This window comes from Tupaia chinensis, unplaced genomic scaffold, assembly GCF_000334495.1.
Source record: "Tupaia chinensis unplaced genomic scaffold, TupChi_1.0 Scaffold141372_1, whole genome shotgun sequence".
NCBI classification, from domain to species: domain Eukaryota; kingdom Metazoa; phylum Chordata; class Mammalia; order Scandentia; family Tupaiidae; genus Tupaia; species Tupaia belangeri.
The window spans coordinates 432,411-450,204 of NW_006201235.1; the positions used below are offsets into that span (position 1 = coordinate 432,411).

At 43.4% G+C, this 17,794-nt stretch overlaps 1 protein-coding gene across 1 annotated transcript; it reads left to right on the top strand.

The window, feature by feature from the left end:
- The first annotated feature begins 7,121 nt into the window (after positions 1-7,121).
- Positions 7,122-15,755, top strand: PNP (purine nucleoside phosphorylase). Its single transcript, XM_006163075.2, has 6 exons — positions 7,122-7,263; positions 9,454-9,623; positions 13,262-13,365; positions 13,549-13,724; positions 13,839-14,029; positions 14,980-15,755. Exons 1-6 carry the CDS (start codon positions 7,253-7,255, stop codon positions 15,195-15,197), a joined length of 870 nt encoding a protein of 289 aa, XP_006163137.1. The 5' UTR covers positions 7,122-7,252; the 3' UTR covers positions 15,198-15,755.
- The last annotated feature ends 2,039 nt before the right edge of the window (positions 15,756-17,794 follow it).

Below are 17,794 nucleotides of genomic sequence, written 5' to 3' on the forward strand. Positions count from 1 at the left end.
CCTTATGCTGCTAATAAGACTTTCTTCTACCTATTTCATTGTCCTTCTCACAAGTTTCCTTGCTTTGGGGTATGTATCTTCTGACCACTACCAGACTATAATGTCACTAAGGGCAAGACAGAAGTTATTAATCTTAGATTCTCCTTAGAGTATTCTGCTCAGAACTGTAGGTGATAGGTGATTTGCCCATTTGCAGAATAAGTAGTGGCTCCTTCTGAGAGAGTTTTGGAACTCAAGACCTAGAGGGATTTATCACAAAGCAGTTTCATTGTGAGAACACTTGGCCACTGTAGTTCCCTTAACCCTTTCCCATACCAAATATGGGTGGAGGGACTAAAGCAGATTTAAAACAGCATATTCAGGGGTTATTCGATCATATCTTTTCTTTAGTGCCTCAGCTATCTGTCAAAGACATTCTTCCTATTAATCAACATTCACGTCATTTAATTTCTTTTTTTAATTATTTATTTAATTTTATTTATTCATTCATTTTATTTTAATTTGACTAGAGAGAGTTACAGAGAGAGAGAGAGAGAGAAGGAAAATGAGAAAGCAAGCTACCACATCCAGGATTCAAACCATGGTCAGCTATGTGGGAATGTCCAGCGCCTTAATCACCATGGCACCTACTGGTCCCTCATTTAATTTCTAACCTCACATCCTGGTATTTTTTTGTTGCAGGAAGACTTGTAACAAAAACATTACCTAGAGAAGCCAGCAGGTGGTGTGGTGGTTGAGGTGCTGGATTCAACAAGGCCCATGGTCAAGTTTGAGTCCCAGATCCAACAGCTTGAAAATCACACCAGGTGCGTGTGTGTGCATGCCCTTAATTCAGGAGAATAGTGGAGAAGGTATTGTAGCATGGTCATTTGCCCTAGGGGGTGGTTTCTCATTTTCCCTCTCTGTCTCTCCAGCCAGCACATGGGTCCTATAACCAAAACCAAAACAAAACAAAACACTAAATAATAATAATAATACATTTTTAAAAATCAGTAACTAGAGAAAATGGAAGATCAAGATTATTGGGGGAGAGTCAAAGAGGAGAACATTTATCTTGAGGTCTAGAGAGACTGAGAGATCTCAGGTGAGAGGGCAGGGATAAAATTGGCTCACCACTTACGGGATCTTCAGAGGCCAAACCTGTTTCTGTTATTGTTGACATGGGGAGTCACTCTGTGGAGCTTTCTCACCACACCACAGGTAGCACTGAGTAATTTCGCATCGGTCCCTGCCATTTCCTTTTCTCAGTTTACTTGGTGCTGAAGGTGAATGATGAGTGTGTTACTAAGTATATGTTTGGACATGGGAGTCCCTCTGAAGGTAGAAGACGTGATAAGATGGAAGAAAGGGTAATAAGGCATAATGAACTGTAATCACTCTGAAGTTGATGGTTGTCTGGTTCCTGTTGACAGGAATCCTAAAAGTCAGTTTTTAGTATTGCTAACAGAGATATCTGAGACTGGGTGATGTATAAAGAAATACAGATTTACTAACTCACAGTTCTGGGCGCTGGAAAGTCAGAAGGTGTAGGCCTACGACATGCAGACAGAGCAGAGGATGGCAGGCAAGAGACAGAGAACTGCGGGCAGCTCGGTTTCATTAGAGCAACCAGCTCTCATCAGGAATAACCCCTTCTCATGAGAACTAGAACTCACTAGGTCTTGAGAGCATAGCTAATTTATTCACGACAGTTGTCTACATGATGCAATCACCCTGATCCCATTGCCGCGCTCTCCAGGCCTCACTACCTCCCAACATCGAATTCCAAAACATGAAACAAACTATCATCCAAACCAAAACATGCATTGACTTTAACAGGAAAGAATAAAACACAGCTTCAGTGTCTCCCATGTAGATAAAGGGTTGAAATGACTGGAAAAGATAAGAGCAGCCTCAAACAGCAGAACTTTCTGTGATCGTAAAAATATTTCCGTGCTGGGACCGGCAGATGGAATAATGGTTATGTCGCTGGAGTCCCATGTAGTTGATAGTGGTTCTGGACCTGGCGGCTTGATCCTCATGCAAGGTACATGTGCATGTGTGCCCAAAATCCTGAGAAGGGAATGGAGGAGAAGGGATGTGACATGGCCATCCCCCCAGGAGCTGATTTCTCACTTTCTGTCTCTGTCTTTTTCTGCCTCTCCGGCAAGCCCTATAGCAAAAAATCTCTCAAAAAAATATTTCTGTGCTATGCAGTGTAGTAATCACTAGTCATATGTGGCAATGGAGCAGTTAAAATGTGGTCAGTATGACTAAGGACCTGAGTTTTTATTCTTATTTTATCTTAATTATTATTATGTTTTTATTGCCAGAAAGTACATGTACTTACCACAGCAAGACAGAGAGGGAGAGGAAGAAAGCATCCCCAGTGAGGGGGGGATTCCTCTGTCCTATCTGTGTTTTGCCTGGTTTTCAGGCTACTGGGGCCAGGATTAAAATCACATGGTTGGCCATGTGGGACTCCAGCTCCCTTAACCATTAGGCTACAGGGCCAGTTCACTCTTAATTTTATTAAATTGAAATAGCCACGTGTGTCTTTTGGCTACTGTTCTTTCTTTCTTTCTTTTTTTTTTTTTTTTTCTTTTTAGAGTGTTATTTATTGGGCCCCGCAGGTAGTGTGGTAGTTAAGGGTGCTGGACTCCCATATGACTTGACCACTGTGTGAGTCCTGGAGCTGGCAGCTTGTTTTCTCACTTTCTCTCTCTCTCTCTCTCTCTCACTCTGTCCCTCTCTGGCCAAGTTAAAATAAATAAATTGATTAATTAAATAAGTAAAGTTCAATAAAATAATACTTTTTTTAAAAAAAGGAATGATTTATTAGGGACCAGCAGATAGCATAATGTTTATGTCGCTGGACTCACATGTAGTCAATCATGGTTTGAGTCCTGGAACTGGTGGCTTAAAACTCACACTGGGCACATGTACATGTGTGCCCAAAATCCTGAGAGGAGAATGGAGAAGGGATTGTGGAATGGCCATTCCTCCTGGTGGGGGGTGGTGCGGGGGAATGATTTCTTGCTTGCTTTTTCTCTTTCTCTCTGTCTCTCCAGCAAGCACACGTACCCTATAGTAAAAACAAACAAACAAAACTCTCTAAAAATAAAAATAATAATAATTATTTAATTTTATTTATTATTATTTTAAAATTTGCTATAGGTCATGTGTGTTCACCAGAGAGAGACAAAGAGAGAAAGAGGGAGGAAGTGAGACAGGAAGCCACCAGGTCTGGGACTTGAACTGTAGTTGGCCATGTGAGAGTCCAGCGCCTTAACTACCACACCATCTACTGGTCCCATGGCTACTGTTCTGAACAGTGCAGGATTTAAGTTGTTAGTAGGCTGAATGTATCTCTAGTTTTTCTTTTGATTCAATTTATGATTAAGAGGGTCTAGAAAGGTCAAAAACAAAAAGTGATAATGGAGAATAATAAAATTGTAGCAAACATTTACTGTGTATTTGTTATAATGCCAGGCACTTATCTGAACACTTAACGGGTATTTTATATAATCTTTGCAACAGAAGTAAATACTATTTTCATTACCATTTTACAGATGAGAAAACTGAGATACAGCAGGTATTTCACTTGTTTAGAATCACACAGCCACTAAGTAAGGGGCAGGGGTAAAATTCATATGTAAGAAGTTCAATTCCAGAGCTCACTGAATCACAGTACGCAGATTGAGGTGGCGAGTGACTGGGGTCATGGTTCCCAAACTCTGAGCCAAAGTGCAAACTCACAGAAATACCATAGAGTATTTTTAAATTCCAAGGGAAAGGAAGCAATATTGGATACTTTTTGTACACAGTGTGAACTATGAGCTTGATGTAATTCACAGCTTGAACATTAGATTGTGCTACATTCCTTTTGATGACAAAACATCTTTGCAAAGCTGGCTTTAGGAGATCCCTCTGATAAAGGTAAGTATTGTGTGAAGATCAGTGTAAAACAGGGAGTAAGGGTAGCAGTGTTGGATTCCAAGGTCCAAGGAGTTGTGCAGTGCAAAATCATGTGCACATATTCCCTTATTAACTATTTGTGGTTATTTAAGAATAAAATGAAAAAGTTATTTCTTTCAACTTTTGTGTCCCCTCCCCCCCAAATAACTAAGTTGTTAGGAACAAATTACTGAAAAAGCAAAGCTGTTGAGTATTTCTTTTGAACTAGAGATGCTCTGAAAAAACTACAAAGATACTAAGCAAGTGCTCTTTGAACTGGGAACTCTGTACTGGGATATTGGAAACAGATTAGAATGGTCATAAAGGAATAGAGTATAGGGTTTGGTTTGAGATGGCCTGGAAAAAAATAATAAACATTTAATAAGCATTTCATATATCTAATCATTAAGTATTTGAGATCACAAAGCACCTGAATCAGTACACTTTAGCGGTCAAAAATTCCTAGGGGGAGCCAGCAGATGGTGTGGTGGTTGGACTGCTGGACTCCCATGTGACCAACCATGGTTCGAGTACTGGAGCTGGAGGCTTGCTTTTCTACTTTCCTTTTCTCTCTGTCTCTCTCTGGTCAAATTAAACAAATAATAATGATAATAAATGAAATAAAATAATTCTTAAAACAAATTCTGAGGAAAGCAGTAACAGATGTAAAGATGGATTACCAAGGACGAGCATGGAACAGGACCAAGATGGAGTTTAGTGCAACCTGGCGCCTGTGCACTCTTGATAGACCATAACGTAAAGGTGTGGTCTGGGCCACAGCAAGCCTTTCTCAGGGGCATTAGTAAATCTAGGATTTAAGAGATTGGGGGGTCTAAGTGATTATGCAAAAGACTGGCTGCTGAATGTGAATCAGAGTAAAGTATGTCATGACGTTCTAAAAGTTATGCCACCCTAGCTAAGGTGTGGTCTGGTAAACTGTCACTGCCCATCACATAGCAATATATTTCTCTGGTGAAATGGAATATATATGTATACATATATATGCCGCAGTTCTCCTCTTTGATGCTGAAGAAATAATAGAGGTTCTACCTTGTCCCTTCATTTTCCTTTCGTATTGATATTGCAGATTGCCTTCTTTTAGAGTCCATGAACAGTTACTAATTAGTTTTAAATTTCCATAGATATAATTATGTCCTGGTCTAGTCTTTTGTGTAAGCTGAATTAGATTTGGTTTTAGTATTTTTATTTATTTATTTACTTATTTATTTAAAAGTTTGGAGAGGATTTTGCTATAGGGTGCGTGCGCTCGCCAGAAAGACAGAGAGAGACAGAGACTGAAAGCAAGAAATCACCCCCCAGGGGGGATGGCCATGCCACAATCTCTTCTCCTCCATTCTCCTCCTGGGATCTTGGGCATGTACTCAGCCTGAGTTTAAGCCACTGGGTCAGGGACTCGAACCGTGGCCAACTACATGGGAGTCCAGTGACATAGCTATTATGCCATCTGCTGGTCCCACGTATTAGTATTTTTAAAAGCCCTCAGCAGGTTTGAGTCCCAAACTCTGTGTCTTTTTTTTTTTTTTTTTTTTTTTTTTTTTTTCCTTGGGTGTTGCCAAAACACAAGGTGGGTGGTGCCTGTGCGCTTGCCAGAAAGACAGAGGGAGACAGAGAGATAGAAAGTGAGAAATCACAGCCTAGGGGGGATAGCCATGCTGCAATCCCTTCTTCTCCATTCTCCTCTCAGGATCTTGGGCACGCACGCACACACGCCCTGTGTGAGTTTAAGCCACCGGGTCCAGGACTCGAACGCGGCTGACTACATGGGAGTTCAGCGACATAGCCATTACACTAACTGCTGGTCCCCCAAACCCTGTGTCTTGAAAAACAAGCAAAGCCCATGTGCGTACACGCCCAAAATCTTGAGAGGAGAAAGGAGGAAAAGGGATTATGGTGTGGTCATCTCTCCTAGGGGTTTATTCTTACTTTCTCTTTCACAGTCTCTCTGTCTCTGGTGAGCACACACATCCTAGCAAACTTTAAAAAAAGAAAAAAAAAGTTCAGCAATCAAATATTGATATTTTCTTGGGCTGAATTTTACTTATAACTGAGCTTATCCATCATTTAAAATAATGCTTGTGCTATTTCAAATCTTTATGATCTCATTACTGAAGTAAAACTAAGATCAACCTATTGTCGCCTTTACTAAAATTACTGGATAAGTAATAAAATAGTAATAAATAGTACAATGATACCAATAACGATGCTAGATAAACCATTTATTTGTTCTCTACATGTATTTTTTTTTCATTTAGAGTTATTGTTTTTACTTTGCATCCTAAGCACTAGAATGGTCCTGGTACTCAGTTAAGTATTTTGTTAAGTGAATGAGAAAAACGGAGTTGGGAAACAGTGCTTTGGGACACAGTGGTGGGTTAAATAATGAGAAAAGATTAGTTTAGGAGAGGGAACAGGTGGAGAATTTAATAGCTGAGCGAGGGCTATCGGCTTAGGATTTAATGTGAGGTTGATTAAATTCATGAATGTGGGGAGAAGAAATAGCAAAATTCTTCCCAAGTCGTTGAATTGTGTAATTCTGGTACAGGGATTTTCATCTTGGGAGGAGTCTTTCTCTAGTGATCTGAATTATTTGGATCCACTACTGTGTAAATCAAGGGATTATCTGCCTCTCCAGCCGCCCTTTCCCGTTGCCACTCTTTCTAGGACCCACCGGTGAATTCTTGCTCTAGAACTTTTCTTCTCTCCATCTGGGCCTGGACGTGTTTTCCCACACCCTGTAAATTCCGAGTCAGCCCTTTGCCCGGGTCAACCCTGTTTTGCTTGTCCAGGACATTACTAAGATTCTGGTTCACCTTATTTCATTCTGGCGTTGTGCGATCTAAGCAAGGTTGGAATGTTATTTTTTCCAATCTCAAGGTTTCCTGTGAACACAGCTCCCAATAGAGTTGCAGGCAGTTCAGAGGCTCCCCTCCGGCTTCTAGCCCTCTTCCGCATGGGCCTCCTTGCGGGAAAATCCGGCCCTACGGACTGTAATGGGTGCATGGATTAAATACTGGCTGCCCCGAAGGGGAGAGAGGGTCGGGGCTTGGAAGAACACTGATTAGATTTACAACCCAGCCTCTGGCGCTTGATTCAGGGTGGATCACCATGGAGACCGGCCGGCCCGCGTGCTCGGTTGCCATTGGCTGGGGACTCCCGGGTTGTGGATATAAGCCAGCGCTGCGAGAGCGGTGCAGTTAGTGCTGGCCAGGCCAGGCGAGGGCAGCGTCGCTCTGCTCGCTTCAGCATAGCGGATCAGAGCAAAGAGGAGGCTCACCCGGAGGGCGTCGGCCGGACCATGGAAAACGAGTGAGTCGGGCACCGGGTCGGGGAACCCCCGAGAGCCCTGAGGAGGAGAGGATAGCAGTCATTGAGACCTTGGAACTTGGCACACTGGGCCCCAAGGGACCCGGGCGAAGGAGCAAGTGCCCTGGAGACGCAGGGAGGCCTGGCACAGAGCCTGGTGTCAGGAGCAAGGCGGCAGAGTCTTGGGGCAGCCAGCTCAGGCTGGGGCGCGCGGGAATTCAGCTGCGGTGGCGCCACCCGCGCAGGGAGGGGACAGGTTAGTGCAGTGTAGGCTACTCATAAAAGGAACCGTTGTTTGTATTTCTGTGTGAGTTAGGGGTGCTGGTGGAGAGGGATCCATACCCCTCCCCCTAATACCAGGGAATAGTTCCCCCTAACCCATGTGCTCCTCACAAATGCCTATTCTAGAGTCTAGATAAAGCCACGATTGACTTTCGGTGCCCAATTCCGGATCTCTCCTCTTTTAGAGAAAAGCTTGCTCACCCCCTTGACTGGCTCCGTCCTTCCTGCCAAATTGGATTAATCAGTTGGGAAAGGGGTCTCCAAGAAAAGAAAATCCTTATTCAATGAACTGAACAACAGACCTTTACCCACTCTCTCCACCCCACAGCTTTGAAAACCCTTCTCTCTCCTTTGGTCCTGGAATTCACGGCCCAGTTACCAGCACTAAAGGTCCCAAATGCTTTGGGATGCCCAGGGATCGGGTGTTCTTGGGGACTAATAGCCAATAAGGAAACCCCACAGCCACAGGTGGACACTAGCTAGAGGTATTAAAAGGAAGTGGCCATGGCGTCACATTTCTTTCATTTCCTTTGCATTTCCTGGGGATGCTATTTGATGAACTTTTCCCCAGCTTCATTGCTTCTGTTCATCCTGTGGCTCTGTGCTCACCCTACCCTCTTCCTTACCGGGTTAGCATGGTGTATTGTGGAGTCATCTCTGGTTTCCCAGGCTCTGCTGCTAAAGAAATTTCCTTCGAAGACTTACTTTGTTGTGTTTAGCTCTGTCGCACCTCAGTTCTACCTCTGAAGGCAATCTTTGGTCTTTCCAGGTGGGTGAGAGAGAATTGGACTTGAAACTGTAAGAAAAGTTCTGGTTTGATTTTTACTAGTGTCAGGGTTCTGGAGATGTCTATGGCCTCAGTCCCTGAAGGGCAAAGAGCCTTGGTGAAGAGAAGAGAAAATGGGAGCAGACACGGAGGTGGGAGGAGGCAGGAAGGGGACGAAGGCAAGGAAAGCAGGAGAAACATTTAATTACAGATCCAAAGGCCCTTGGTACTTGTTAGTGAGTTTTTTATTCATTATCAAATTGGGCCTTTAAGATAGGCTTCTGCTACCTTCTGCTTTCTACCCGAGGAAAGAAGTTAAAACACAAATTACTTGCCTGAAAGGACAAATGGAACTAGAACCCAGATTTGATTCTGTTTCCCTCTAGAACAGAAATTCCTAAAACTAGCATTTTTTTTTTTTTTTAAACATTTCTCCAGAGGGCTCATGTTCTCGTGTTCTTACGAGTGTGTCTCCTGGAGAATAAAGAAGGGATTGTGGTGTAGCCATCCTGCTTGGGGGTGTTTTCTCACTTTTTCCTCCTCTCACTCATACTTCCTGGAAAGCACATACACCCTATTGCAAATTTAAAAAAAAATTAGGCCTTAGTGTCTGGAAGTGAGGAAGGAGCTAGAGAATGAGGATCCCAAAGGAAATTGTCCTCAAAATAAGTGATCATAATTACATTTTAAAGTCCTTAGGAGTGTGGTATTTGGTTTGTCACTTTTCTTGGAAGTCTTAACCCTTTTTGAGTATCATCCTCCCAGCCTCCCTCCTCAAGCTCAGCCCTTTCATCCTCCTTGATTTGATTATTTATTGCCCTTCTCTGTAGACTCTACGGTCCCTTTCTGTCTGAATCTTTGTCATAAGGAGAGGTGTTAAACCTGATAGCAACAGGATGAGCACTGGAGTTGGGGCTGTTACTTAAAACATGGACTTTGTTAACATCTGCCTGGCTCTGGAATGGAGTTTCATTTCGGTCTTCTGTAGGCCTGATTCAGAAAGGTGCTGGGGGGACTGAGTGGGTAGCAAAGCATGGCCTTCTCCCATGCCTCTATATACCTGCCAGCCTTTCTACACTGAAAGTCATTTAAAATGCCCTTAGAATGGATGCAGAACTCACTTTCAGTTTTGTTTCCCTTTCTAGATTCACGTATGAAGATTATAAGTGCACTGCAGAATGGCTTCTATCTCACACCAAGCACCGACCTCAAGTAGCAGTGATCTGTGGTTCTGGGTTAGGAGGTCTGGCTAATAGATTAACGGACACTCAGGCCTTTGACTACAGTGAGATACCTAATTTTCCACAAAGTACAGGTACTGGCAGGGGGAAGTGGGGATGGGACTGAGGGATATTGATGGGATTCTGTGGACCACAGGGAGGTCAGTGTTTCTACTCTTGGACCTAGTGTACACCAGACAAATGTAAGAGAGGGGAAAAGCATACCACAAACCAAAATAACTTGGGTAGGAAAGTCCCCTAGTAGAAATTTCATAATAGGATGTGTGCTCATCAGTGGGACTATGAAGTCAGTCTTTCCTAGGTTTTACTGAGTCTGAACTCCTTAAAGCTCTACTCTCCCCTAGCATGCATCTCATCCTATGCATCAATCCTCCAGTCTCCATTGATTGTTGGATAGGGCGGGTGCAACCACGCCCCCTGCATACCATCATACACTTAATCCCCTCTCATTTCCTCCAGCCTGCAGCTTAAATGGAAAAAATATGTGCCCTCTCAAGACAATGTGAGGCTTCTTCTTCTTTTTTTTTTTTTTTTTTTAAGATTTATTTATTTATATTTACCTTTTTTTTTCTTTTTTGGAGAGGTTTTTGCTATAGGGCACATGTGCTCGCCAAACAGACAGAGAGAGAGACAGAAAGCGAGAAATCACCCCCCACGGGGGATGGCCATGCCGCAATCCCTTCTCCTCCATTCTCCTCACGGGATCTTGGGCACGCACGCACGTGCACCCGGTGTGAGTTTTAAGCCACCGGGGCCAGGACGTGAACCGCGGTCAACTACATGGGAGTCTAGCGACATAGCTATTACGCTAACTGCTGGGCCCGAGATTTATTTATTTTTTAAATGAGTTTTGGCAGAGAAAGACAGAGAGTGAGTGAGAGAGACAGAGAGAAAGCAAGCTGACAGGTCTGGGACTTGAACTGCTGTCAGTCATGTGGGAATTCCAGCGTCTTAACCACCATACCACCTGCTAACCCTGTGACAATGTGAGACTTTTGTCCATTGTCTTTCTTCCATTTCCTATCCCTCTTACCCTCAGCGGTAGGCTCAGAATAAGACATGTACTGGCACATAGCAACAAATGAACACACAGACTACCGAGTTCTTGCAGACACGTACATAACTACTACATGAATACGTAGACCTGTTTCACATAGACCCTTTGGCAAGGGTAAAGGGCAGATGTCACATATGTCTGGTAGAGTACAGAGGGGTCTTAGTATAGCCTATCCAGCATTCTAATAGCATCTGAAAAGCTCTAAATCTGAAATGTTGAAAGGAAAGGGGGCCAGATCCCACGTGACAGACCAGGGTTTTACCCCAGCAGCATGAAAGACATGGTATGTATGAATGCCCAGAGTCCTGACAGGATATCGAATTGGAGGAGAAGGAATTGTGATGTGACCATGCCCGTTGGAGGAGTCTCTTACTCTGTCTCTGTCACATGCATGCACATACCCTCTCTCTCATGTGCATGCACATGACATAAAAAGGCTTAGGAAAGGGTTTGGTGAAATGAGATAAAGTAGAAGACATGATTTATTTATTCATTTATCAAATAATTAACTTCCTTTGGTTTCGTTTATGTATTTTTAAATTTAAAATAGAAAAATAAACCAAAATAAGTTAATTATTTGATAGTTAATTCTTTTTTAAAAAATTATTTAATTCTATTTATTCATTTATTTATTTTAATTTGACCAGAGAGGTAGAGAGAGAGGGAAACTGGGAAAGCAAGCCAGCAGGTCCGGGACTTGAACTATGGTTGGCCATGTAGGAGTGTCTAGTGCCTTAACCACCACACCACTTGCAGGCCCCCTTGATAGTTAATTCTTTTATTTATTTATTTTTTTGAAGAGGTTTTGCAATAGGGCGCATATACTTACATAGACAGAAAGCAAGAAATCACCCCACAGAAGGAATGGCCACGCTGCAATCCCTTCTCCATTCTCCCCTCGGGATCTTGGGCATGCACACACATGCCTGGCATGAGTTTCAAGCCTCCAGGTCTGGAAATTGAACTGCAGTTGACCATGTGGAAGTCCAGTATCGTAATCATTACACCACCTTCTGGCCCCAAGAGCAACATTTTTTATATTTAGATATTTGTAATATTTTGATTTTTGTTATTTTATTTAACATAAATAATTTATCTATTTTAATTAGACCAGAGAGGTATAGCGTGAGAGAGAGAAAGTGGAAAAGCAAGCCACTATGTCCAGGACTCCAACCGTAGTTGGCCATGTGGGAGTTCAATGCTTTTAACCACCATGCCACCTGCCGGCCCCAACATTTTTTTTTTAAAAGAGATTTTTGCTATAGAGCATATGTAGAGACAGAAAACAAAAAATGACCCCCCGGGAGGATAGCCACACCATTCTCTTCTCGAGATTGTGGGCACATGTGCATACACACCTGGCGTGAGTTTTGAGCCACCAGGTCTGGCGCTTGAACCGCAGTCAGCCGAGTGGGAGTCCAGCATCTTAACTACTATACCACCTGCCATCCCCAATTTTGATATTTTAAAAACCCTTTAGAGCAGGGCGGGTGCAGGAATGGTTGGATAAGAAAATACTAAAAAGTAGGTACATTTCTCTGAGGGAGATAGTGACACCGGCCGTTGCCGCTCCTCTTACACTAAGTGATAAGTGGGTTAATGTTTAAACTTATCAATTTTTTTTTCTTCCACTTGGGTTTTTCTGTGTGGTAGTTTTGTGTTTTTTAAATAAAGTCCTCTATCTGTGAGTATCCCTCAACTTGGTTTTGGTCCCTCTCCCAGACCATTTGTTTCCTAAAGGATAGATCGGTCAGCCCTTCAAGGAGACTTGCAAGATAAGGGAAATGGTAATAATGGCCGTTATGTCTATGGGGAGTTATCTTTGCATTTCTGTGTCCCTGCATGCTCCTGCAAGTATTCCCATGGGACTGTTGTGTTTCACAAGGACAGAGACTTGCATGGGTCCAAATTCAGTCCCTTTCCCCCTTCAATAGCCTCACCTTTATGAAGCCAAATATACCACGAGCTCCTCCCTGCTGAAGTGACAGCATATAGTTCAGTCCCTTTTAGGGCAATATATAAGAACACATATTTAGAGAATTTTGAAAGTTTTGGAAGAGGTGTATGATTGTATTTTTTTTATTATTCAATTTTATTTTCTTGCAGTGTGACTTTCTCATTCTTTGAAATTTCTTTAAAAAGTATTTTCTTTGGGATCAGCGGATGGCATAACGGTTATGTCACTAGACTTCCACATGATGGCTAGTCAAATCCTGAACCTTAAACCTCACAATGGGCGTGAATGCTAAAGAGTGAGGAAGAATCATTAAGTCATTGACTGTGCCCAAAATCTCGAGGAGAATGGAGGAGAGGGGATTACAGGAAGTGATTTCTCACTTTCTGTCTCTCCAGCAAGCACATGTGCTCTATAGCAAAAATCTCTCTTAAAAAAAAAGCCTTTCCTTGTTCCTTTGATAGACATTCACATTGACATCCTTACCCTTTATAGCTCTAATCTTAGCTTGTATTTGTATAATGAGGTTTAATGTGTATTTCCCACCAGACATAAACTGCTGGGAAGCAGAGAGCATGTCTTCATCCGTCTCATTATCCTTTTTGTGTTGAGCACAGTGAGTGGCTCATAGTGTGGGCCCAATGGTTATGAACTGCATGAAAGCCTAATCCCACGCATTTCCCTTTCTTGTTTGTATGCAGTGCCGGGCCATGCTGGCCGACTGGTGTTTGGGATCCTGAGTGGTAGAGCCTGTGTGATGATGCAGGGCAGGTTCCACATGTATGAAGGATACCCACTCTGGAAGGTAAATTAGGGCAGAACCTGGTTGGGTCTGGAAGAAGGGGGTGAGAACTATCCATCCTATGCTATTGCCTAGCCATCTGCTAAATAGATTTTGATACCCTCCTTCCTCTTTCATGAGTCTCATGCATATCTGCCTAGGTTGACTGATGAAATTTTGAGAAACTTTTTATCTTTTGGTTTTAAGGTGACATTTCCTGTGAGGGTTTTCCAGCTCTTGGGTGTGGATACCCTGGTGGTCACCAATGCAGCTGGAGGGCTCAACCCCAAGTTTGAGGTTGGGGATATCATGCTGATCCGTGATCACATCAACCTACCAGGATTCTCTGGCCAGAACCCTCTTAAAGGGCCCAATGATGAAAGGTGTGTGTCTTGCTCCTTTGTTTTTAAATGGGTAGGGTTTAAGGACTTGTCCAAGAGTTGAGAAAGGAGTTCATTTACTTCCATTTCTCTGAGATAATAAAACCTGTGCCCTAGGTTTGGAGTTCGTTTCCCTGCCATGTCTGATGCCTATGACCGGAGTATGAGGCAGAAGGCTCACAGTACCTGGAAACAGATGGGGGAGCAGCGAGAGCTTCAGGAAGGCACCTACGTGATGCTGGCAGGCCCCAGCTTTGAGACCGTGGCAGAGTCTCGTCTGCTGCACATGCTGGGGGCGGATGCTGTGGGTAAGAAAAATTTGGCCAGAATCTTGAGGCAGGGATCTGATAAAATAGGAATGGAAAAAAGTAGATTACGAACCTAATGGATAGAGGGTTTCATTTGAGGGACGGGTGAGTTAACCTGACTTTCAGAAAGACAAAGTGCTGAGGTTTGGTGTGTTGGAGCATCAGAACTCCCCACCAAGCACAGAGGGCTTAATAGCTATAAATTCTGATGACTGTTTCTAAGGATTATTCTTTTTTTTAAAAAAAAATACTTTATTTAATTTGATTTACTATTATTTTAAAATTTGCTGTAGGACACATACAGTGACCTTAAGAGACAAAGAGAGGGAAAATGAGAAAGCAAACCACCAAGTCTGGGACTTGAACCGTGGTTGACCAGTGTGGGAGTCCAATGCCTTAACTACCATGCCATCTGCTAGCCCCTCTAAGGATTATTCTAATAAATATCTCTATAGCCACCTTCTGTGACTGGATAGGTAGAACTGCCTGGAAGTTGGAACTATGCCATTAGAACTAACTTGAGGACCAGCAGGTGGTATGGTGGTTAAGGTGGCTGGATCCCATATGGCCGACTGAGGTTCAGGTTTGAGTCCCAGACCTAGTGGCTTGAAAAACACTCTGGACCCCTGTGCATGTCCAAAATTCTGAGAGGAGAAGGAAGGGGACGGGCTTGCAATGTGACCATTCCCTCCCACCCTGGAGCAAGGTGCAAGTGTACATGCCCTATAGCAAATTAAACACTCAAAAGAAACAAAATGAGCACAAACAGGCCCACTTGCTGTGCTGCCATAGCATACTGGACGGCAGAGCTGGAAGCCAGTGCTACTGGCTCCTTTGGGTGTTGTTCTGAGGCTGTAAATTCTCACGAGGTTATGACTGAATATGAGCCTGAAGAATGAGGAAAAGCGTCATTAGGTCATTTCGTTTGTTTCCTTCCTTGGCACCCTCAGGCATGAGCACAGTACCAGAAGTTATAGTTGCACGGCACTGTGGACTTCGAGTGTTTGGTTTCTCCCTCATCACGAACAAAGTCATCATGGATTATGAAAGCCTGGAGAAGGCCAATCATGAGGAAGTGCTGCAGAGCGGGAAACGAGCAGCGCAGAAGCTGGAACAGTTCGTCTCCATCCTTATGGCTAGCATTCCGCTCCCTGACAAGGCCAGCTAGCCAGCCTGGAGCAGCTGGCGTATCTCTACTCCCCACGCGTAGCTGCTGCCTACATACTTTGGCCCTTTCCTGGAGTCACGTGCCTCTGCCCTAAGGTAGCAAAAGGAGAGGAAGATCCTTATCCTGACCTTCCCCACTTTCTCCCACTAGGCACTTTTGGAGCCAGGTCTTTTGCTCACTTGCCTTTTCAATGCAGTCCCTGCCATCATTCTTCCCCAAGAGCTGGAGCTCATGCCCTGTCACATCGTCGCGGTGGATATGCCAGGATTTCACCAGTAACCACCACTAGCTTTTTCAAGAACTTGTCCCTCCTATCCAATGCAACTTTGTTCCTTTTGACCAATGTCTCCCCTTTCTTTTCCTACCCCTGTCTCTGGTAATGATTATTCTACTCTCTACCTCCGAGTTCAACTTGTATAGGTTCTAAATTCTCACATTCCATGGACTTAGTTCTGCCCCACTTAAGTCACTAGAGACCAAATAAGGACCCTCCCCCCGACTGCTACTGGGTTCTATCTAACACCATGTTTTGAGAATAAAGAAAAAGATGAAATTTTATTTTTTTCTGCTATTTGGGATGAGACCTGGGCACAGGCCATGACTGGCATGAAAGGCTATGAGATCACATGTGACCTGGATAGCGAAGAACTGAGACAAGGCGGTATGTTCATGCAGCAAAGGATGGAGAAAAGGCAAAGTAATGGAACGAGGGGAAAGACGTAACAAGATGACAGTAGGAAGGAAGGAAGGGCTAACTTCTCACCCTTGATGGCCGCTTCCCTCAGATTGCTTGTCTCTATCTGCCTCCTCACGCACCAAATGGGTGATCTCACATTCTGTGTCATCAACATTGTACTGATTTGTAAGTTTTAGGTTTAACTGACAAATAATTCATTATATATGGGTATAAGGTAACATTCTGATACAAATAAGTATACACCGTGAATGATCAAATCAAGCTATTTAGTATTCCCAACACCTCAAGTAGTTGTTATTCTGGTGGTAAGAACATTTAAAAATCTTGTAGCTATTTTGAAGTAAGCATTATTAACTGTAGTCACTGTGCTGTGAAGTAGAATACTAGAGGGCCGACTGATGGCATAGTGGTTAAGGCAATGACCCCACATGGCTGACTGCATATGGTTTGAGATCCAGACCCAGAGGTTTGAAAAACACACTGGGCATATGAAATAGAATTCTAGAACTTACTCTTTTGAACTTTACCTGTTGGCTGATGTCTAATTTTTCCTTCTCCCTCACTCTCATCCCCAATCTCTTGTAACCTCTGGTAAATACTATTCTACTCTTTTTAACATTTTAAAATATTTTTGCTATAAGGCATGTGCACTTGCTGGAGAAACAGAAAGGAAGAAATCACCACCACCCCAGGGGAGATGGCCACTTGGCAAACCCTTCTCCATTCTCCTTTTGGGATTTTGGGCACACATCAGTTTCAAGCCACCAGGTCCGGTACTTGGACTATAGTTGGCCATGTGGGAGTCCAGTGCCTTAACCATGTGCCACAGGCTGGTGTCCCATTCCATGCTCTTAATTCTTAGTTCAACTTGTGTAGATTCCACATGTAGGTGAAACCGTAACAGTATTCATCTCTCTGTGCCTGGCTTATTTCACATAATACAGTGAGTGTATAATGTCCTCTAGGTTTACCCATGTTGTTGCAAAGAACAGTTTCTTGTTTTTTTCTTTTTGTAATTGTCAGGGGGCATATGTGCCATCATAGAGGGAGAAAGGAAGCATCCCTCAATGGGGCACAACCACACTGCAATCCTTCCTCCTTTTCTCCAGCCCATCAGTATTTAGGGCACGCATGCACATGTGCCCAGATTACCCTTGAGCCACTTAGGCAGGGATTTGAACCCAGGTCGGCCATGTGGTGTTAAGCTTTAAATGCATAACCACTGTGTTACAAGCCGACCTCAGTTTCCTGTTTTGTTAATTTGCTAGAGGGTACCTGTCCTCACCAGAGCAGAGACAAAGAGGAAAAAACTAAGAAAGCATCTTCCTTCCCCCCATGGGAGATGATCATGCCTCAATACCTACTCTTTTCCTTTCAGGATTTTGGGCCCAGTGTTTTAAGCTGTTGGGTCAGGGACTGGAACTGTACAGTTAACTATATGGTATTCAGCTGCCTTAACCACCATGTCACTGGCTAGCCCAGTTTCCTTTTTTTTTAAAAAAAAGACAAAATAGGGGCCTGCAGACGGTGTAATGGTTTCATTGCTGGACTCCCATGTAGTTGACTGGTTTGAGTACTGGACGCGGCAGCTTAAAACTCACACCAGGCACATATGCGTGCATACCCAAAATCCCAAGAGAATGGAGAAGGGATTTTGGCATGGCCATCCCCCTGGGGGGTGCTTTCTCATTTTCCATCTCACTGTCTCTGTTTCTCCGGTGAGCACATGCATCCTATAGCAATAATCTTTAAAAAAAAACGAAGCCCAAATAATATTCCATTGTGTATATGTACCACAGTTTTAATCTATTCATCTGTTGATGGGTGCTGAAGTGTTTTCACACGTTGGCTTTGGTGGATAATGCTGCAATAAACATAGAAGTGCACTCATCCCTTGGGC